At 36.1% G+C, this 22,741-nt stretch overlaps 1 protein-coding gene across 4 annotated transcripts in view; it reads right to left on the bottom strand.

The window, feature by feature from the left end:
* Nucleotides 1-22,741, bottom strand: part of LRRK2 (leucine rich repeat kinase 2) — a 156,698-nt gene that overhangs the window by 96,088 nt on the left and 37,869 nt on the right. For all 4 annotated transcript variants that reach the window (XM_074403081.1, XM_074403082.1, XM_074403083.1 and 1 more), the window contains 6 exons: nucleotides 20,391-20,503; nucleotides 10,337-10,481; nucleotides 10,084-10,223; nucleotides 7,063-7,191; nucleotides 6,816-6,986; nucleotides 1,112-1,370 (listed from right to left, as the gene is read on the bottom strand). In XM_074403081.1, coding sequence (XP_074259182.1) covers nucleotides 1,112-1,370; nucleotides 6,816-6,986; nucleotides 7,063-7,191; nucleotides 10,084-10,223; nucleotides 10,337-10,481; nucleotides 20,391-20,503 — 957 coding nt within the window. The remainder of the gene's footprint in view (nucleotides 1-1,111; nucleotides 1,371-6,815; nucleotides 6,987-7,062; nucleotides 7,192-10,083; nucleotides 10,224-10,336; nucleotides 10,482-20,390; nucleotides 20,504-22,741) is intronic.

Here is a 22,741-nt window from a genome sequence, read left to right as displayed (position 1 = left end):
AGTGAGTACATCATAAAAATGAGGGAAGCAAACATGTTATTTGCAAGATGATCCTTAAGGTGACGAGTCGTGGAGTATGATGACCATGGGGAAGGAGATAGGCATGGGACTGAGTTAACACAGGGTAAGCTGGGAGCTCACATGTTAAAAACACGTTTAGTTCACACTAAATGAGAGCTCAAAAGACAGAGATGGTGTCAGAGGATGGTAACTTACCATGAATACACATAATATGTAGAAAATACATATGAGCTTGAAAGTATAAAGAAAATGCATTATTAATTGAAATATAAGTATATTCTCAGTTTAAAATGCCAAGTAAATATGTCTGTAAAATGCCAAGTAATTATGTATGCTTTTACATACATTTGAATGCATATGTATATGCAAGCATATAAAAAGTTTGGAAAACTATCCATATTAATTACTTATAAGGGATTAAAATAAGGTATTTTTATTTTCCTTTTTATAATTTCATATTTACTTATTTTTAAAACAGGGATGTCTTAATAATAAAAAATACAATATATTAAAAAGTAGCCCCTCAAAAATCTTCCACTATTCTGCTCTATTAATTATTATTATTTTATTTTATTTATTTACTTATTTTTTTTTGAGACAGAGTTTTACTCTTGTCACTCAGGCTATAGCACAGTGGCACGATCTTGGCTCACTGCAACCTCCACCTCCTGGGTTCAAGTGATTTCCCTGCCTCAGCCTCCTGAGTAGCTGGGATTACAGGTACCCACCACCAGCCCAACTAATTTTTGTATTTTTTGTAGAAACTTGGTTTCACCAAGTTGGCCAGGCTGGTCTCAAACTCCTGACCTCAGGTGGTCCACCTGCCTTGGCCTCCCAAAGTGCTGGGATTACAGGCGTGAGCCACCGTGCCCTACCTGCACTATTTTTATTAAATACTTACTTGCTATCTCACAAAGAACTTAAATGTGTCATTTTGAAGTATTTCATAGATGAAAAAAAATCCAAACATTTGCAAAATTTTTGCTTACGGGCTCTCAGACTGGCATGAATAACCACTGAAAGACAAGTGACTTTAAAAAAAAATACTAGTAAAAATAAGAACTGTAAAAAATATTCCGTTGATACTTACTTGTTTGTTTCCTTACATTAGAAGTCTTATCTGGAAATAAAGGACCAAGCCAAGAAGGTTCAACTTTTCCTATACAAAATCCGCCAAGGCAAATGCTATTGTTGGCCACATCCAGGGCCAGCCTCCGTAAGAGCAAGCTGATGATCTGGCTGTCGCTTTTCCCAATGCTTATCGTCAGCGCTTTCCGTACATCTTGTTCACGAGATCCACTATTCAATAAGAGTTCCACCAATTTGGGACTGCTCTCTTTCTCACATACCTTTTAAAGAAAAAACAATAAGTACATTAAAAACCTACATTTCTTCCTTTTAGGAGACTGGTAAATCAAACTTGGTGTGACTTTTTTCTACGTCTCCAATTTAGAATGAAACCAAATAAAACATGGCAAAACTGATCCTTGAATGGATTGAGAAATGAAATGAGATTAATGCCATACATATCAGAATAGCATGAATAATCTGCCACATGAGAGTCAGTTTTCAGGAAACAAAGAATATTATATGGCGACAAAGCTCCATAGACTTGGCATCAAGATCTCTGTTTACATCCAGACTCCAGCAAGTATCCACACTTTCTGAGCTTCTGTCTTCTCACTGTAATGTATCTGGGAGACCAGTACCTTAACACAGTAAATACTACTATCCTGCCTTCATTTGTGACATAGAATAACTAAATGGGGATATAACTACTGTGAAATGTATTAATGCCACATGCAAAGGACAATCATTACTCCTGTCTGGTTTTCCTGAGCTCCTCAGGACAAGCATCTGAATTTCCTCAAAGATTTACCTTGTCTCTCAGTCTTTGGCCTTCCTCTGAATGTTGTTTTCAGAACATGTGTTCAGGGTGGATCAGCCTGCTAGGTGCTACAAAAAATAGAACAACTCAGCAAGCCAGGAGAAGCCTTAGCAACCTGTGGCAATGCACACTGGCCCTACTCAGGAACAGCTTTGAAACGGGGATAGAAGCTAGAAAGGAGCTATCAACTAGAAGACCAAGATAATATGTAAACTATATAATATCCATCAGTTACTGTGTTAAATTCTGTACACACGTGATCTTTAATCTTTAAAAAAAAATCCTATGGCATAGCAATTATTATTCCCATTTTATAGATGAGTATTTAGAAAACACATAATTTGTCACTTATAGCTGGCAAGCAACAGAGACTTGGATGTGAAGCCAAATCTGCTGGCTTCAGGACCTGTGGTTCTTTCATTGCCCAAAAATTAAACACTAGAAAAAGAAAAGACCTAAAGATACCAACTCAGAGGAAAACAACATTGATACAGTTTTTGAATTTTCTACAATTAAAGTGTTTCCAAGGGATCTAAGGGGACATTCATGTATGTGGTTGGAGGGCACCAACCAAATGCCTACCAGTCTCCGAGTTCACCCACCTTCAACCCATCCTCAAAGTCACTACAGAGCTATGATTAAGTCACCATCCTCTTTAAAAACCTTCTAAAATGCTGCTGCGTCAAAGCATTCTTCCAAACGCTGCATGCAATTTTTCAAACTCATTTCCTTTTATGCTATTTCTATTACTTTAAATGCCTTCCTCTACGATTCACCCAGCAAAAAGGTGTTCATTCTTGAAAAACTGCCTTCATAATTTTTTGCAGCGAAGTCCTTGCTACCAACTTCTCAGGCCATACACACCGTTTTCCTCCTCCAGGCCCCCATCCATTTCTTTCAATACAGCACTAAGCATACAAACATACATACCCATATGCTTTCTTACTAGAATGCAAAGGCCTGCAATCCAAACTGTATTCCAGAAGCCTAGCACACCTAGGAAATATATTTAATATAAATAGCAAATTATAAAAATTCTCTTTAAGAGCTCATAGCAAAATTAAAAGGAAGAGAGGTAGAAGGGGAAGGAAGAAAGGAAGGGAGGGAGGAAAGGAGGGAGGGAGGGAGGGAGGGAGGGAGGGAACAATTCACAAATGCCTTCTCCTGTAGCCCAGTAACCTTTTTTCTTTAAGATATGCCACTCACTCCTTACTTTGTACTAAAGTGATTTATTCTCTTTAGTTTTATATTCTCATCAATGCCCCTGACCCATACCGTCCTGTAAACTATCTTGAAACAATAAATCCTTTTACATTCTCTATTAATTATCTAGCACTATGCTCTGCACATTATTGTGGAAGGAATTTTCCTTTGAGGATCCAAACTATCCAAGCTGACTTCAGGCATATAGTGCCATGAGGAGAGAGAGACATGAGAAAGTGAATCTGAGAAAAGAAAGAAATGCCAGCAAAAGAGTTAATTTCTTCAAATCCCACAGAGTCATTGCCTTTAGAATATTCACACATTTGTGAAAGTAATTTCAACTTCACAACAGGAAAATACTATTGCTCACAGATATTTACTTTTACTTTTAAATAATAATGAAGAAAATTCATGATATAACCAAAGATTATCAAAAGCATAATTTCTTATCCCTGTAATCTTTCTCTCATCATCTAAATTACAATAAATGCAGTGATCAAAACCAAATTATTCAAACTGTTATTTTAGAGTAAATGAACACCACTACCACCACTACCATGAACCTGCTGTGTAGCCGAGAAATTACAGCAGGCACTGTGGAGGTGGGTTTTGCACTGTTTATCAGGAGCTTGTTCTTAGGCCAGTTACCTAATCCCTCGGTGCCTCAACTTCTCACTTGTAGAATGGAAATAACATTAGAACCTATTCGACCTATTCATAGGTTGTTGGGAGGATTAACCTGTGTAAAGTAATTGGAGTAGTGCCCAGGTGGTAATGAGTATGAAAGAGGTATTTTGTTTTATTGTTTGTTTGTTTTGAGACAGAGTCTTGCTCTGTTACCAAGGCTGCAGTACAGTGGTGCAATCATAGCTCACTGCAGCCTTGACCTCCTAGGCTCAAGTTATCCTCCTATCTTAGCCTTCTTAGTTTGTATCGCATAGCATAGCATCACATCGCATCGCATCACATCGCATCGCATTGCATCGCACCATACTTGACAAGTCTGGCTCTGTTCCCCGGGCTGGAGTGCAGTGGCACAATCTCAGCTCTCTGCAGCCTCAACCTCCTGGGCTCAAGTCATCCTCCCACCTCAGCCTCTCAAGTAGCTGGAACTATAGGCAGGTACCACCACGCCCAGGTACTTTTTTAATTTTTTGTAGACATGGGGGTCTTACTATGCTGCCCAGGCTGGTCTCGAACTCCTGAGCTCAACTGATCCTCTGCCTCGACCTCCCAAAGCACTGGGATTACAAGCATGAGCCACTCTGCATGAAGCTAGGACTACATGTGTGTCCCGTCACACATAGTTTTTTCTTTGTTGGTTTGTGTTGTAGAAATGGAGTCTCACTATGTTTCCCAAGTTGGTCTCAAACTCCTGGCTCCAGTGATCTGCCCACCTCAACATACCAAAGTGTTGGGATTACAGATGTGAGCCATTATGCCCAGCCTCATATTGTCTTTATATACTTCACTATACTTTTTCCACCATGATTTGATGAGTTTTACCTTGAGATTTCTATCCATGCATTTGCATACCCAGTATTAACCCTCCATATTCTTTTCTACCAATCGTGTACATTTCATTATTAAACTCTCTGCAGAAAGCCTAACACAACTCCACCATTGCTCTGTATACCTCTTCAATATGCAACCTCTTGGTAAGTGAATAAATGGTCTTGATTACCTTATCTTGCTCTGGCACAAATAATGTACATACAATAAATTCATCCACAAGATTTAATCAGCATTTATTATTTGCTAGATATAAATAACCTCTGACACCTGGGATAATTTTTAAAAATTTAATACGTAATCCTTGGATTTAAGATTTTAAGAAGAAAAGATAAAAATAAGCACATACAGTTCAAAAGAATATGGGAAGAGGAAAAAAATCAAAATTTTGTTGTATAGAAAGATTTGGATGAATTGAAAGAAGAGTTAATGATTTACTACAGGGAATGCAATACAGTTGTACTCAGGTGCTTTTAGGTAAGTTGTTTCCTTAATGTGGACTTGGAAAAGGAAGTTTCTTTTAGTTCTTTGGTATTTTCAATTAACATTCGAAGGGGGAGTTTCTTTTTACTTCTTTGGTATTTTCAATTAACATAAATGCAATAATCTGCCCGTAAAAGATGCACGTAAAAATGTACTAAATTATTAATGGAAAAGCTTAATTATCTTTAATAAAGTGAAGCTACTATTTTTAATGTTACTTGCTTAAAAGAAATTTTACTAAATTCAAATAATTAGAATGTTTATGTGTTTTTAATGCATAAATGGTGCATGAAAATCGGTTACAAATTCTGTTTCTTTTTATGTTGATTACTAATTAGTACTAACTTAACAGTCAACAAATTGATTTCAATCCATAGGCAAGGAGGAAATTAAATACAGTACGTCTTAAAAAGTAAGTTATTGGCAAACACAGAACTTTACTGATTATTTAATAATGTGTATTAAGTCACTACATAATTGCTTTGTTAGAAATATTAAATTTCTAGAAAATACAGGCCGGGTGTGGTGGCTAAAGCCTGTAATCCCAGCACTTTGGGAGGCTGAGGCGGGTGGATCACGAGGTCAAGAGATCGAGACCATCCTGGCCAACATGGTGAAACCTCGTCTCTACTAAAAATACAAAAAAAATTAGCTGGGCATGGTGGCACGTGCCTGTAATCCCAGCTACTCAGGAGGCTGAGGCAAGAGAATTGCCTGAACCCAGGAGGTGGAGGTTGCAGTGAGCCGAGATCGAGCCATTGCACTCCAGCCTGGGTAGCAAGGGCGAAACTCCATCTCAAAAAAAAAAAAAAAAAAGAAAAAAGAAAAAAGAAAATACACATAGTGCTACCTGAATGCTAATACAAACTCTAACACTTAAACAAATAATACAAACCTGAAATATAAGCAATGAATTTAGTATTTGTTGAATACATACTGTACATAAAGCAATGAGTTAGATATTCTGAATGATACAAAGATGAACACTGCACATTGTTATTTTCATACAACTTACCAAGTATACAAGAGATAGGTATGTATTTTCATGGACTGACAGAAGAAGTAAATCTTAATTTTGTTTGGAGGTTTGGAGGTGTGGGAAGGACTTTATTAAAGAAAGATTATTTGAATTATATTTTGAAGGAAGAGCAAAACAATCATATAGATATGTGTTTGCATGGATCATGAGGGAAGGGAGAAGGAAAGAAAGACCACAGTGTTACACAACTTTGGCCAATAGCAACTCAAGTCCGAGTGAATGGCACCCACCAAAGTGTGCTGTCCACAGCCTGCATAGCTGTGTGCAGTAGCCCTCAGGGGAGAATTTTCTAGAATACTAAAAACATCCAAAATAATGGTTAAAAAAATCATCAAAACTTGGAACTATGTGTTATGTTGAATGTATCTGGAGAACAAGTTGTAGAGATGCCAAGTAAGGAACACATTTGCAAAGTTATTTATCAACTTAACAAGATAAGTAAACAGATAAAATGAAAGATTAGACTGGATAACACCTCAAGGACCCTATTATTTCTGGAATTCTATAAATCTAAATCCCTACTACAAGACACAAGCAATTGCAATAAACTGGTAAATTTCTGTAGTGAAGAATAATATGATGTAAGTAAGAGACACACAGTGGCAGGGCTCTTACTTACATCCTTTAAGAATAATAAGCAAAGACACAAGTGAGGCCTTGAATATCTACCTGACAGATTAAAGAAGTTGCCTCCTTTGCTTGATTGGCATCTGCTCCCAATAGAAGCAAGCATTCAACCATGATGCTGTTATTCTGATCACAGGCTCTCTCTAGCATCACATTTTTTAAGTCATCATCCATAGCTACTTTTGCAAAACACTTGCAACAGAGGTTTAGAAACTAAAAAAAAAGTGGAAATGAGAATTAGAGTCAGCTAAATACATAACATTTAGGATGCAAGTGAAAAACATTGTACCTGTTGATCCTTTTGTTCCATGATATTCGAAGACATCTGATGGAATATTACTAAGTCAAATGAATGATTCAGCAGCAGCTTGGAAAAAGATGCTGACAATTCGAGGATTGTTAAGATTGTCTGAAATCCCTGAAAGTATAAGAAAAAATAATAAAATAAGCAATTACAGGTAAAAAGAATAAACAGTATAAAGCAGAGAGAGTCTGTATATGAAACAATACCTTGAATGTTCATTTAACTATAGCTATATAGGGTTTGTGCTTTGAAGTATTCATCCTATATATAAATACTCCCTCCTCTCTCATGACTAAGAAATACAGCAGACACAAAGAATAAAATGCTAGTTAACAAACCATCCTGTAGCAAAGAAGGAAAAAGAACGAATCCCCACAAATTTGGTTTTCAAAGGTGCTTATCTAAAGCTATAGCTATAGGATAAAATCCAAATATTAAACAGGATTAAAATGGTTGGATCAGCAGAGCTACACATCCAAATACGTCAATAGAGTAAAAAATTTTTATTATAATATTGCAGATTAAGTTCTCCAGAAAGTCTAGCATATCCCCCAACTTTTTGTGCTGTCTTCTGAAATGTTTACCTCAAAGAGACTAGTGTGAATTCCTACATTTCATTTATGTTGAGTGTTGTGAGAAGTGCTGAGGGCACTCTGAGGATTACATTCTAATAGTAAGTTATTTATAAAGAATACCATTACTTTTCAGAACCACCTTAAGCACATCCCCAGAATCTGTCCTCTTCACCTATATGTTTTAAAGAAAGATTGGGTTTTTTACCTTAGTATTATTTAGCTTGGGTAAACCCACTGAAGATCATCTTAACTTCTTAATATTTAATTACCTCTAATATATATTAATACAATTGGCCAGGTGCCATGGCTCACATCTGCAATCCCAGCACTCTGAGATTCCTTGAGCTCAGGAATTCGAGACCAGCATGCTCAATATGGCAAAATCTTGTTTATATTTAAAAAAAAAAAAAAAACTTTAAAAATTAGCCACATGTGCACCTGTAGTTCCAGCTACTCGGGAGGCTGAGGTGGATCACTTGTGCCCCCCAAGGAGGGTGGGCCCAGTAGACAGAGGTTACAGTGAACTGTGTTTGCTCCACTGTACTCTAGCCTGGGTGACAGAGTGAGACCCCATTTCAAAAAAAAAAAAATTAAATTAAGTTAAATCATCTAAACATTAAAATTATTACTTCGAGCTCTTCAGATGCTGAGTTTCTAAAAATACTAACATTTGATAAGCAAAAAAGTCTCAATTTTATGTGTGTCTGAGGGGCCAGGTGGTCCACCTGCCTCTGGCGCAGAGGTCTCTGAAAACGAATGAATGCTGCAGCAAAACAGGTCATGGAAATATGCAGAGAGCACATCACTCAAATTAAAAACTTTTAACACTGAACTGAAGGCTAGGTGCCATGGCTCATGCCTGTAATCCCAACACTTTGGGAAGCTAAGGTTAGCGAATCACTTGACGTCAGGAGTTAGAGACCATCCTAGCTAACATGACAAAACCCTGTCTCTGCTAAAAAATACAAACATTAGCCAGTCATGGTGGTGCACACCTGAGGCAGGAGAATTGCTTGAACCCAGAAGGCAGAGGTTGCCACAAGGCAAGATTGCACCACTGCACTCCAGCCTAGGCAACGGCACGAGATCCTGTCTCAAAAAGCAAAACACTGAACTGGTTAAATAAAACATGTTGGCAGGACAGATTTAGTTCATAGAGATTCTAAAATTTATGCCTAGATAAATTAATTCAGAGTAACTGGAAGTTCCATAGCAGCATAAAATCCTTTCCTTTCCCTAGGATTACTTTTAATCAATTCTATCTCGGTTTAATCAGCCTAGCCTGAAGCACATTATGAAAAACAGTTATAAAACACATTGCTGTTAATAATCTAAGCATTTTGTATGTTTATAACTTTATAATTAAAAAAAAAAACTTTACACACATTCTCTCATTTATTGATAATGACTGTGCAAAGATTAGAGACCAGATATTTTTATTTCTGGTCAATGCTGCCAGTTATAAAAATATTTCCTGAGTTGGCCGGGCACCATGGCTCACACCTGTAATCCCAGCACTTTGGGAGGCCAAGCAGGGCAGATCACCTAAAATCAGGGAGTTCGAGACCAGCCTGGGAAATATGGTGAAACACCATCTCTACAAAAAATACAAAATTAGCCAGGCCTGGGAGTGTATGCCTGTAGTCCGAACTACTCAGGAGGCTGAGGCATGAGAATCGCTTGAGCTCAGGAGGCAGAGGTTGTAATGAGCTGAGATCCATCGCTACACTCTAGCCTGGGTAACAGAGTGAGGCCCTGTCTCAAAAAAAAAAAAAAAAAAAAAACCCAAAACCTTCCTATAGTTTATGAAAGTTGCGAATTGCATAACCAAGGAAGAAACTCTTTATACTATTTGTTTTGCTACATTTTTTTTAAAAAAGCAGAATTTATTTCTTAATCTCCCCTGAACTAATTCCAGGCCAATATCTTGAATTCCTTATAAAGACAGTTATTATATATCATGTTTTAAATTTTGCCTGATGAAAAATGTTAAAAACATTTTTTCCCTGCTTGGAAAAAAATCGACAAGCAAAATCACTAGAAGTAAACAACCTACAGTAAAACCAGAGAGTGACAAACTTTGAAATATTTATAAATTCTATTTATCTAAAATAAGCAAATAAATCCAGCTAGCTGGGATTTCTTAGTACATTCTCTGAACTTTTATGGGAAAGATAAATGGTGAATAATCATGCTGATTTTAGAGATTTAATAATGAAACACTGGATCTTTAGAAATTCAATTCAATTTTCTTGTCTTGTACAATTTAAGTACTACAAAATGATAAATGGTTTTCCTTTAACTAGAATACTCCTTTCATTAAAAAAAAAAAAAAAAGAATACTCCTTTCATGCAAAGTGGGAATTATACAAACTGCTCCGAAAGTGAAATTTGCACAAGTTTCCAAATCTTTTTAAGATAACGCACATACTTTAGTCTGTACTTCAGCAACATCCTTAAATCGCTGTAAGCTGGAAACCAGAATTTTTGCTAGCAGATGTCCAGTTCCTAGGCATAAGTTCTTCTTTGTAATCAAGCATCCTATAAGACTTAAACCCAGACACTGAATTTCTAGAATTAAAAAAAAAGAAAGAATTGTTTTAAATCTCAAAACTGAAGAAACTACTCACCAGCTAATGGCTTACAAAAATCTATTCTAAATCCTGAGTTCAAACTATACTGACCTTGGTCATCTGGATACATCTGCAGTGTGTGAAGCACCGAATCCATAGCACCTTCCAGGGATAACATCTCTAATGCATCAGGAAAATGTGCAATAGAAGAAACTACTTTTAGTCCACATTTCTGAATCCCAGGATTTCCAATGAACTAAAATCAAAAGATTACTTGCTGTTAAAAATGAGGTCTTAATGCTTACCTTAATTAGACCAGTTATAAATTGACAAAATAAAAATAAAGTAATTCAAATACAAATTAGTATCCTTGACTTTTGTTTTTTATAACACTAATTATTTATATTCATTATGAAGAATAAGAGCTAGCATTTTAACAATTATTGAGAACTTATTCTGTGCTAGGCATTGTGATAAATACTTTATAGGCATTTTTTTTCATGATCTCTTGAAATCCATACTGATATCATTCTCATTAGAAGATGAGTTTATTGAGGGTTAGAAAGGTTGAGACATTTCCAAATGTCCACAAAAACTATAAATTGCAGAGATAAAACCAAACCAAATATGTTTGACTCCAAAGTCTACATACTTGACCAATAAAATGCAATGCTGCCTCTCAACATAGAAAATACTGAGAATTACTCTTTACTGCAAGTGGTTTGCATGCCTTATTTCATCTGTCTCTTCAAAAGCTTCACGTAACAGGTTTGCCAAACTTTAAAGATGCAGAAATAAGAGCTCAAGTCACAGAGCTAATAAGTATTGGGCCTAGGACTTGAATATAAATGTGTCCACCTTAAAAGCCCAGGATCTTAATTATGACATCACCCAACCCCTTTAATCTGAATTTCCTCCAGAAGATTTGACATTACAAAGGTATTTTAATAAAAGTCACTTCTTTGTCCAAGCCATAGTACTCATCAAAGAAGAAAAAACTGCAACATACATCTAATCCTTTTTTTCTTTTGAGACAGAGTCTCATTCTGTCACCCAGACTGGAGTGCAGTGGCACAATCTCTGCTCACTGCAACCTCTGTCTCCCAGGTTCAAGCAATTCTGCTGCCTCAGCCTCCTGAGTAGCTGAGATTACAGGCAAGCACCACCATGCCTGGCAAATTTTTGTATTTTTTTTTTTTTTTAGTAGAGACAGGGTTTTGCCATGTTGGTCAGGCTGGTCTCAAACTCCTGACCTCATCATTCGCCTGTCCTGGCCTCCGAAAGTGCTGGGACTACAGGCATGAGCCACTGCATCCAGCTGCATCTAACTCTTATTCTGATCATCTCTGCCTTTTCACTCACAAGCAATACACTCCAAACATCTACCTTGATGTGATGCTCAACTCATAGCTTTTCTTTCAAAAATTAAATGCCATCCTTCTCAGCAATTTTGCTTTCACTTAGATGATATTTTACAGACACTAGTTTCACGATTCCTCCACTCCAAAGATGTGATGGCCTCCACTACAGATAATCCATAGAGCTGAAATAGCTTCAAGTTAGACATCTGTCACCAAATTCTTCTGCCTTCCAAGCTTCCTCATTTTTATACTCTCAGTCAACAGTTCCTATCCCTTTCTCACTCTAGTGCCCTAATGCTTCTCAATTACCTTTATTCTGTATCTTTTTCACAGAGGCTGAGGAGAAGCATCCATTTCTCACCCTGTGTCTTTCTACCTCACATTTTTAATTGTTCAGCTTGGACGTCATTTCATGTATCACCTTAATAAGACACTGTCCCCCTTGACATTTTTTTTTCCCATCAATATTTCCATCTTACCAACTCTCTGAGTAGTAAAAGTACATCAGCTTGGGGACCAATTAAATTTGGGTTTAAATTCTGTGAATCTGAAAACCATTAAATAAATCTAAGAACCATTAATGAATGAAATAACAATTACTCAGTTAGACAATTACTACTCAGAAGTGGTAAGTAAAAGGTGGTATTTTTATTCAAGAACTATAAAGACATTCAAAGTTGTACAAAGTGAAATTGGAAGGATGGTTTCATGTGTGTCTCAGCTTCCTCATTTCTAAAACAATTCTAATAATGCAGGGTTGTTAGTTACAAGGATGAAATGAGGTATCTCTGTCTACAGAATAAACCTTGAGATAGTAATGATCACAGGTCAGGCCCTGAGCTAAGCACTGTCTTCAGAGATGAAAATCTCAAGAGTTAATGTGAGACATTCCCTTCACTGGCCCTCTCTTTCATCAAGCTACCACTTTTCTTCTACTTCTAAATAAAAGAGGTAGACTTATTAGTAGAAAAGTCTACTCCCACTACCTCCACGTTCACTCTACCCTTTAATTTCATATAATCAGACTTCTTTCCTAAGCACTCTGAATTAAAACCATTCAAAGAAAAAAGTCCAATAACAACTTAATTGGTGCTTTTCATCCCTTAATTTCCACGACGTCGTATTCCCCTAATTACTCTCAATCTTTAAAACCATTCCTTTACCCATGTCTTTACAACCTCTTCCTTCACCTCCAAATCTTGTCCAAAGTTCTTTTTTTCCTTCTATTCATGGGTAGGAATTTATACACTAATATGACTTCAAGTCATAATAACAATAGCAATGACCACAATAACAATACCAAAACCTGTGTAGCACTCGCTCTGTGCCAGACATTCTTTTAAGTACTTCATATGTATTCACCTACTTAATTCTCCCAAAACCTTTATGATGTAGACACACTACTGTCCCGAAGTGCAGATGAAAAAAATCATGACACAGAGACCTGTGAGCGCACAAGACAAAGCACAAGTTTAAGCTTTCCCAAGTTCTAAGCCCAGATTTCTTTTTGCTTGATACCAGCATTTTAAATTCAGAATGTCAAGGCCAAAAGTTTAGTATCTTCTACCAAAAAAAGTCAGAATGTCATTCTGAACTTTCTGCTTGATTCGTAGTACCAGCATGTCTGTTTGGCAAGCAAGGCCTGCTTCACAGGTGTGTATTTGTACAATCATACACGGCTTCACGCTCAGAGAGCACTTGCTTCAATGTCCTGTTGTCACTCTAGTAAAATCCTTAACACTTTTCAAACAAGGAGTGTGCCCTTTCCATTTTATACTAGACACTGAAAATTATGGATCCACTTCTACTTCCAAGCTCAAAGTGCATCATAGGTTTATTTTTATGTTAAAATTATATCAAATTGATATTTACGAAGTGCCTGTCTTTGTCCTTAATATCTCTACAGTTCTAACCAGTTCAGTCCAGGTCAGTGATAACTAATGACTTGCAACAGATAATTCTGATTTATCTATGCAGAAAGAGAATTCAGAGTATCACATGATAACATGTGATGGTGAACTAATACACTGATAATTTTAAATATGAGCATTTGATTTTTCATAGCTAAGTAAATGTTTAAAAATTAATATATATATACATATATGTATTATATAGGAATAAATACCATGATATTTACAAGCCTACAATAGAATTTCCTTCACTTATCTAATGCTCCATCTTGAAATAGTAATTTATTGCATTGGTGCTCAAACAGGGATTAAAATCAATTTACTAGTGTCTATTTAAGGGGTGTTTTTGAAGTGAAACTCTGGAGATGCCAACAGAAAAATGGCAGCACCCTACCACCTAGGCTTTACTACTCTCCAAGTTTTTTTTTCAGAGACTCCATAAACACTGAAATGGTGAGCTAACCAGCCCAATGGAAAGACATCTACGCTCGCCTCTTTCCTAGCCACAAGCTAAGTAGATTAGCCAAAAAAAAGAAACCAGACTCACATTCCCAGATAATTTGTGTTTTGTTTTCTCCCTTTATTCTTTTTCTCTTATAAATCTTGCCTTTGATTTTGATAAATAAGCTAAACATGTGGAATGCTGGCCCTTGTCTATGTGTAAATGGCACACTGATAACTACTGGTCTCTGGATTAGTCTTTGAAAAACTGAAAGATTAAGACAAAGGACATCCAGCATGATATGACCAATAGCCCCAAAGAAGAGAGTTAAAATAATGAAAGAGAAAAATATAGATATTTAGGCTGTACATGGTAGTTCCCACTGGTAATCTTAGTACGTTGGGAGGTCAAAACAGGATTGCTTGAGTCAAGGAGTTTGAGACCAGCCTGGGCAACATAGTGAGACCCTGTCTCTATTTTTGTATTAAAAATAATAAGAATAATAATAACCAGCTCTGCTTCCAAACTCAAAATGCACCATAGGCTTATTTTCATTTTAAAATTATATCAAATTGATATTTATAAAGCATCTACTTTTGTTCTTAGTATCTTTACCATATATATGTAAATATATATGTGTGTGTGTATGTTTATATGTGTATGAAGATCCAATTCAAGAAAACTTTCCTGGAAAAAAAATTGAATGTATGCTAGAATGAGGATATCATATCCCAGGACTAACATTCAGATATACCCTAATAAAGTGCCTGGACTTCAAGAGAAAAAATCCTTTCAGCAGCCAGGCAAAAATATCAAAGCACTTGAAAATAAGAAACAAATGAAGCTGGACTCAGACTTCTCCATTAAGACATTCGGTACTAGAACACAGTGAAATGCCTACCAATGCCTCAAGGGGAAAAAAAAAAAAACAGTATTTTACAACCAACGAAACTTTTTTTAAGAGTCTAAACGTAAAAACAAGAACAATAAGAACAAAATATAAACACTACAATATTCAAGTAATTAAACTTTTTAAGGAAATTTAGACAATTAAAAGATGAATGGGAAAACAGTAACAGAAGGACTTGAGATGAAGACTGACTTCAAATAGCTGTAGGATATGATAAACACAAACTTAGGAAGTATAGTTACAAAGCTGAATATAAATATTATCCACCCTGTCAATGTGGAGTTAATTTATTGAACAAAAGTAGGTGGAAAAACAGGAGATAGTGAAAGTGTAAATGCTCTGATTTCCTCATCTTTTGTAGCCAGGAGACAAAAGGTACTTTCAAATGTAATAGTAATAACATTAACATTTATTGAGTGTGTTCTATGTGCCAAGAATTGTACTGATACTTTTGCATGAATTATTTTATAAAATCTTCAACAACTCTAAGTAAAAAATCAGTTATTATCTCCATTTTATACATAATAAAACCAAGACATTAAGTACTTGCCCATCGTGCATAGTCTGTAAGTAGTAATGTCAGATTGAAATTCAGATATCCTAACTCCAGGAACCACAAACTATTAGAAAATTTTATATAGCTAAAGCTATAAAAAAAAAAAGCAAACCTATAATTTGCTACAATTGGGTGATCAAAGAGAGGGAGAGGACAGAAAGAGGTGGAAATATACTAATTTTATACAAAAGTGTATATAATGGGTCAACACACAGAAAGGAAAAAGTGAATACCTGGGGAATACATTCATACACATAGAAAATTGAAGATATTTCCATAGAAGCACATTAAGAATCTCACCTCACTGTTTTTTAATATTGACATAGGATGATATAATTTGGAAATTGTATAATTTATCTGATTCGTCTCTATTGATGGGTATTGCATGTCAGGAAAGAGTAAATTAATCAGTAATAACAATCTCAAAATTTTATAGGCTGAAAAAATAATAAGTTCCATTATTGCTCATGCTACATATGTGTTACAGGTCAGGAGGGAAAACTCTGCTTGTTGCAGTCTCTCAGGGACCTCTACCGCTGGCGCAATTACTGTCACAAACACTGCAAGGCGTTGTACCTGAGAGAGTATTCTGTAAGATGCCTCACCAGCTATTTCCTCCATTTACAACTCCCTGACCAAAACTAGTCACGTGTTTCAACCTAACTACTAAATACTATGCCAGAATCACCAGAAGGTGGAGAACTAAAAATATGTGGCAAACAACACGAATCATTACCGTGTAAGCATTTAGTTTGTTGCCACACTTTTAATTACAAATCATGCCACAGTGAATATTCATGTCTAATAATCTTTTTGTACATGAGCAAGTATATCTACATTAAAAATTCTTAGAATAGAATTGCTGATCAGAAAATATGTGCATTTTAATTTTGATAGATATTACCAAATTTCCCTCCAACAAGGTGCTTCATTATAATTTGATAACAACAATTATAGTTGAAACTTTTAATATGTACATACACCAATTTCATTATAGACTTTAAATCTTATCCATCTGTAATTTGTTTTGGCAAAAGGAGTAAGATAAACATTCGGCTTCCTTTGCTTTCCTCAGATGGCTGCAGAGTTAGTTATTCCACCGCAAGTAACTGAGTAATCTATCTTCCTCCCAGTGGTTGAGGAGTATCATAACATTGCACATTTTTATTTGAGTCTATTTCCTGAGCCACCATTATGTGGCACTGATCTGTCTCCTCAGTGCCAGTAGCACACCATTATAATTACTAAAATTGTATACATTTGATTATCTTTTGGAGTTAGGCCATATGAATTAACACTCTTTTAAAAAACTCTCCTGATTACTCATGCATATTAATTTTTTCATGCAAATTTTACACTAGCTTACTTAGTTCCAGAAAATACTATTGTTATTTTTAATAAGGGTTCATAACCATAGATCAATTTTCATTTTAAAAACTTCAGTCTTTTTTTTTTTTTTTTTTTTTTTTGAGACGGAGTTTCGCTTCGCTCTTGTTACCCAGGCTGGAGTGCAATGGCACGATCTTGGCTCACCGCAACCTCCGCCTCCTGGGTTCAGGCAATTCTCCTGCCTCAGCCTCCTCAGTAGCTGGGATTACAGGCACCCGCCACCATGCCCAGCTAATTTTTTGTATTTTTTTAGTAGAGACGGGGTTTCACCATGTTGACCAGGATGCTCTCGATCTCTTGACCTCGTGATCCACCCGCCTCAGCCTCCCAAAGTGCTGGGATTACAGGCTTGAGCCACCACGCCCGGCTAAAACTTCAGTCTTTTTAATCAAAAAAGATGTAACTTTTCATATATTCAACTCCTCTACCCCTAAGCTTCATAGGTTTCTATAAATTCATCCTGTAAACCTTTAAATTTTACTTATATGCAATTCTTTTTGTTGTTGTTATTGTTGTTGCTTTTACAGATGACCTCTTCTTTTGACAACATATTATTTAAAACTGAAATAAACATATTCAATATTAAAGCTGAGTATTTCGCTTCAAGGTTTTTGTGAAGCTCACAAGTTCTTTGATTTGTGCCCATTTCATCAGAAGATTGGTTTTACTTTACTCGATTTCCTGACTGAAGAGAACAGGAGTGTCACTGCACATAAAACACAGATGAAGCCAAAATGGCAAAGACTTATTTTCTGCTTTGCTCTGTGGAAACAATACTGGACAAATAGATCTCTCTGGAACAGGTGACAAAGTCTTCATCGTGGAAAAGCTAAAAGGATCAGGCATAAATGGAACATCACTGCTCCAGACAGGGATTTTAACTTCAGCTTGAATTTTATTGCACTTTTATGTATCCAAACATGGCTTTGATTTCATAAATAGTTTCTGCTTTATAAATCAGAGTTGAATCTCAAGTTCTACCTTATTTGGAACTCTGCTCTCCAAGTTTAGATTGTTTTAAAATGTAATTCACTTTATTGCGTCTGCAATATTTGGGCTGAAACCTCTGATGCTTTGTGATTGTTACTCAGAGTAAGACATGGAATCACAGAATTCTGGAGCTACAGTAATCACTCTCATCTTTTAGAGCCATTTTCCTCAGCCATGGTGAAGGATTAGGAGAATTACACCAGAGAGGTTTTTGGAATAAAATATTGTCACTTGTGTTTCCCTTAACTCCCCACCCCTAATGATAATCAGTGCTTAGTGAGACACTGGGCATCATTACTGAAGTACTGGCATGAGGGGAAAAGGCAGTGCTCAACTGTTTCTTCTCAGATGGAGCAAAGTGATTTTCTCCACATGACAGCACTTACCTGCTCTCTTGGCTCCAGACTCCTGATGTTACATTTCACTTAGGCTTCTCTAATAACTTTAGAGGAGGTTAGCTAACTGGAACCAGTTATCTATACGGCTTTACTGGTGGCTCTTCCACTTTTGACCAACACTCACCATGAATAAAATTAACTCTTCCCTCCTCTATGTACTTAGACTATGTTCACGATGCCGGCATCCCTGCTTAGTGCTCCTAGAGAATAATTGGTTTTATGCACAGTTGTTATTCCTCTCAGAATGAGGTAGGATAGGTATTAAAAGGATGTAACCATGTCCTTGGGATGCAGCAACTGTCGCAATCTTACCGTCAGCATAGTAAGTTTCAGCTTTCACACTGTAGTCCAGCTCATTCAAGCAAAGCTATCTCCAGCAGAAAATTGCCCCTGTAGGGAGCATGCACATTTTGATTTTACCTGTCCTTAGATTGACCCTTTGCTCATCACAATAGTAAAACACACACCTCTGGGTGGAGATTTCAGATAGGAATCAGACATGCGATGTCTGAGCAAGCATGTGCAGCTACTGCACATGTGCATGCAGAGGACCACCCAGAATACGCTTGCTAGTAATACCTCTTTCCACCCCGCTTATGAAAAATCATGTACGACTCACAGAAAGGGAGTCTTCCTAGTGCCAGTCTTTGCTGTCTCATCCTTACTAACAAGCCTGCCCTGAACTCTCTCTGTCAGGGTATACTGTCTATTCCTCACTTAACTTGCAAAATATTCTTTTTCTTTTGCAATAAATTACTTGATGCTGCATCTCCTTTGCTGCATGTCTCTTGTTTAAAGAAAAGAACAGAGGCTTCAAAATAGCCATCAACAACCGGAATATGAGATTCAGGAGAGAAGTACAAAGCATGTGTATTTGTCTTCTTAATGCCTAACCCCTTCTTTCCATATACTTATTTTTAACAAATATTTCTCAAGTTAAATTTAACCCACTGTAACACATATTCTTGCTATACTCAAGGACTGTATTAAAGTCTGAGTATAAATGACTCAAATATATTATAGGTAGTGAGTGATATTATAAAGTTCAATTTAAATTGAATTTTTAAGGGAGGTCTCTCTGGAGGCTACTTTATGACATTTATCACAGTATATCAAATCACAAGGAATCATTTCCATTAATTAAACATTCTCCTTTTATAAAAAAACGTTCACGCTAATCATTATGTCTTTATTCTTTTAATAAAGAACCAATTCATCTTATGGTAAATTTCCAAAACTTCTTAATTCCACCAATACTTTCGGCATTACACAATTTAAATGTAATTTCCCTCTTCTCCCTTTTTCATACTTAGTATGATTTATTGATACTTTAATTATAATGTAGGAACACAGATACGTAAATGCTAAAAAATGGAAACAATATATACCAAATCATTCCAGAGGTTATCCCTCAGGAGATGTGAATGAAAATGTGGCCAGGTGCGGTGGCTCATGCCTGTAATCCCAGCACTTTGAGGGGCCAAAGTGGGTGGATCACCTGAGGTTGGGAGTTCTAGACCAGCCTGACCAACATGGTAAAACCCCATCTCTATTAAAAAACAAAAATTAGCTGGGCATGGTGATGCATGTTTGGAATCCCAGCTACTCCAGAGGCCGATACAGAAGAATTGCTTGAACCAGGAGATGGAGGCTGCAGTAAGCAGAGATCACATCACTGCACTCTCCAGGCTAAGCCTCAGAGAGGGACGAGGGGAGGGGAGGGGAAGAAAAAAACGGGAAAGGAAAGGAAGAAAAGAAAAGGAGTACAGGGAATCAAAGAAGGCTTTACCACTATCCCTGATAGGTCTTCATGGTCTAAACCATATGCCATGAGACCAGAAAAGAAAGACAAATACCTGGAGAGGACAGACAGAGAAAACAGCAGCCACACTATCTGGCATGACGCATGGGATCTAGCTGCATATCTGGCTCTTTGGTTCTCTTTCTGGTGGAGCAAACTAGAGTGGATTTATGTTACTGGCAATCAAAAGAATCTTGCCTATATCTGTAATTGATAATATACTTAGCTGGAATTGACTTAGTATCTTTTCACTTCCCACATCCCTATTTTCCTCTTATATCCCTAACCACATGACTTCCTCCTATCATAGTAAACGGAGGACAGAAAATTTAGGCTGAAGAGGCGCCCCCAGGTCTTCAAATTTAATATTTTAGGTAACAGTAGACAGAAAACTTATATTCAACATACCCTGTTCAAAGCTGCTAGGACCAGTTTGTGAATATCATTCTTGAAACATTGTTTTTTAACCATATTTAGCTTATGATGAGAGTCTGTATCCTCCCTGGATTCTTCTGGCATGCCTAAATGCACAGATAAATAAACAAATAAAGATTCTTACAAACATTTGAGTTGAACAGATTGTTACTTTTTAGAAATTGTCACAATTAATCTCACAATATATGTGTACTTTTTTCTAGTACATGTTTTCTTATCAAATAAATAACCAGAAATTTTAAGGAATCTACAAAAATCGTTCATCATTGAATATAAAATAAATACAATGCGTATGGATGCTTACTGAATTTGAAGCAGAAAAAATTATGAGGGTGAAGAAATTTTCTGTAGCAAACAATCACTTTTTTGTGTGAGTGGGCTGTGCTTTAAGATGTTGAAGGATTTTTATGCAACAATGGACAACTTGAGAAAAGCTCAAAGTTATTTGGACTAAAAAATAAAAAGGTCAGATATGAAATGCAGGCAAAAGAGAGCAGCTGGAATAATCATGGAAAAAAATAAGATTTGAGTTTCAGTATTAAGGTTGTAGAGAACATGTCATTTTTTAGAAGGCTATACAAGGCATTGTTATTTAATGAAAACATACTCCATATTAAGCTACATTGTAGCTGAACTATGCTAAAATAAAAACAACAAGTCAAAAATGTGGTAATATAACATATAAGTAAAATTATTATGAATGAATAATGTTTTCCAAATCTAAGACTATAGACATAACTATTAATAAATAATCATTTATAATCTTCCACTTTAATAATCTGCATTAATACAAATGATAAGCTGGCTACAACCAACTTTTCATTTATTTAAGAAGAATTTGAGTTCCAACTACATGCCAAGGATTTTGCTAAATGCTAGGAATACTATGGTAAAGAAGGAAGCCTTGATTCCTACCTGACTGCAACTTTCAGTTCTTATTTTAAAATGTATTCAGAGAGGTTCTGACATTCACTGCAGCAGTGTGGTCTGGGGCAAGTCCCTTAAACTCTGTGTATCATTTCCAGTGACTAAGACCACACTAACTTCTAAGGCTGCCTATTATGCCTTAAGAAGATGTGACCACTAAAACTAGGCCTGTTTGAGTAGTAAAAACATCATGTTACACGTAATGAGTCTTATTAAACATCATCCTTAAATTAAGACCAAATGAACATTCCTGTAAATTTCACCTCCAGTCTTTGTTCTATCACGTGAGGTCCTACTATTCAAACGGATATAATTTCCTTTCTGCATAATAATCCTTCAGGTTTTGTGGACTGTAAACTTTTTTGAGAGCAGTATCCATAACCTCATCACCTCCCCAGACCTTAAGGATTCTAGACATAGTGCTTTAAATACAACAGTTGTTCAAGACAAGTTTGTTGCACAAATATTTTTAAATGCCTACTCTGGAGTCAGCCTGCATAAGCCGAAAATCTGGTGCTGTTGTATCAGGTCTGACCTTAAAATCTGTATAATTCTACGCCTCACTTTTGTCATCTGTACATACCAAAAAAAATAAATAAATAAAAGTAATATCTGCCTCATGGGAGAATTAAAAGAGTGAATATACTGCAAACACTTCAAAAAATGCCTAATACTTTTTAAGTCCTCCATATTGTTTGGCATTATTACTGCTACTGGTTATAAAGAGTAGATTTGAATAGAGTTTCATATCCCCTTGAGTCAGCTCTTCTTCAGATAAAACAATCTCAGTTCCTCTTATTGCTCTTTTTGATGTGCTTTTATATCCCTAATCACTCTCCTCTATACATTTCCCAATTTGCCTATACCCCTTCTTAAACATTTCACATTATTTCCTCTAAAACTAGCAGTAAGTCAAACAAGTCAAATGATACTTTATTAAAGTAACTGGGTCTTTATTACTATTTTCTTAAAGCAACCAGCTCTAGTACTGTACATTTTCTCTTCCACTTTGTAACAACTTGTTATAAAGTATATACTGTACATTTTCTCTTCCACTTTATAACAACTTATTATAAAGTATATACTGTACATTTTCTCTTCCACTTTATAACTAGAATGAAAGAAACTTAAGTTACATACACTAGATGAAATACACAATCCTTAACTGGACACTAAATTATACACATTTGCCATATGTACATCTTTGTCACTAAAAGAACTGAACATAATCTAGTTAATAAATGAATACTTATACATCTAGATATCTTATAAGAATCTCAACTTAACATGTTCAAACCAGAATGATATTCAACCTCAAAACTACTGGAGTATTGCTACTATAGTTACTTGTTGAGAATGACACAGTACTGCACGGCATGGTACATTATGGTAGGGTA

Source organism: Saimiri boliviensis, chromosome 7 (genome assembly GCF_048565385.1).
Source record: "Saimiri boliviensis isolate mSaiBol1 chromosome 7, mSaiBol1.pri, whole genome shotgun sequence".
NCBI classification, from domain to species: domain Eukaryota; kingdom Metazoa; phylum Chordata; class Mammalia; order Primates; family Cebidae; genus Saimiri; species Saimiri boliviensis.
Note: the sequence above shows the minus strand (reverse complement) of the source record. Positions and strands in the feature narration are given on the sequence as shown.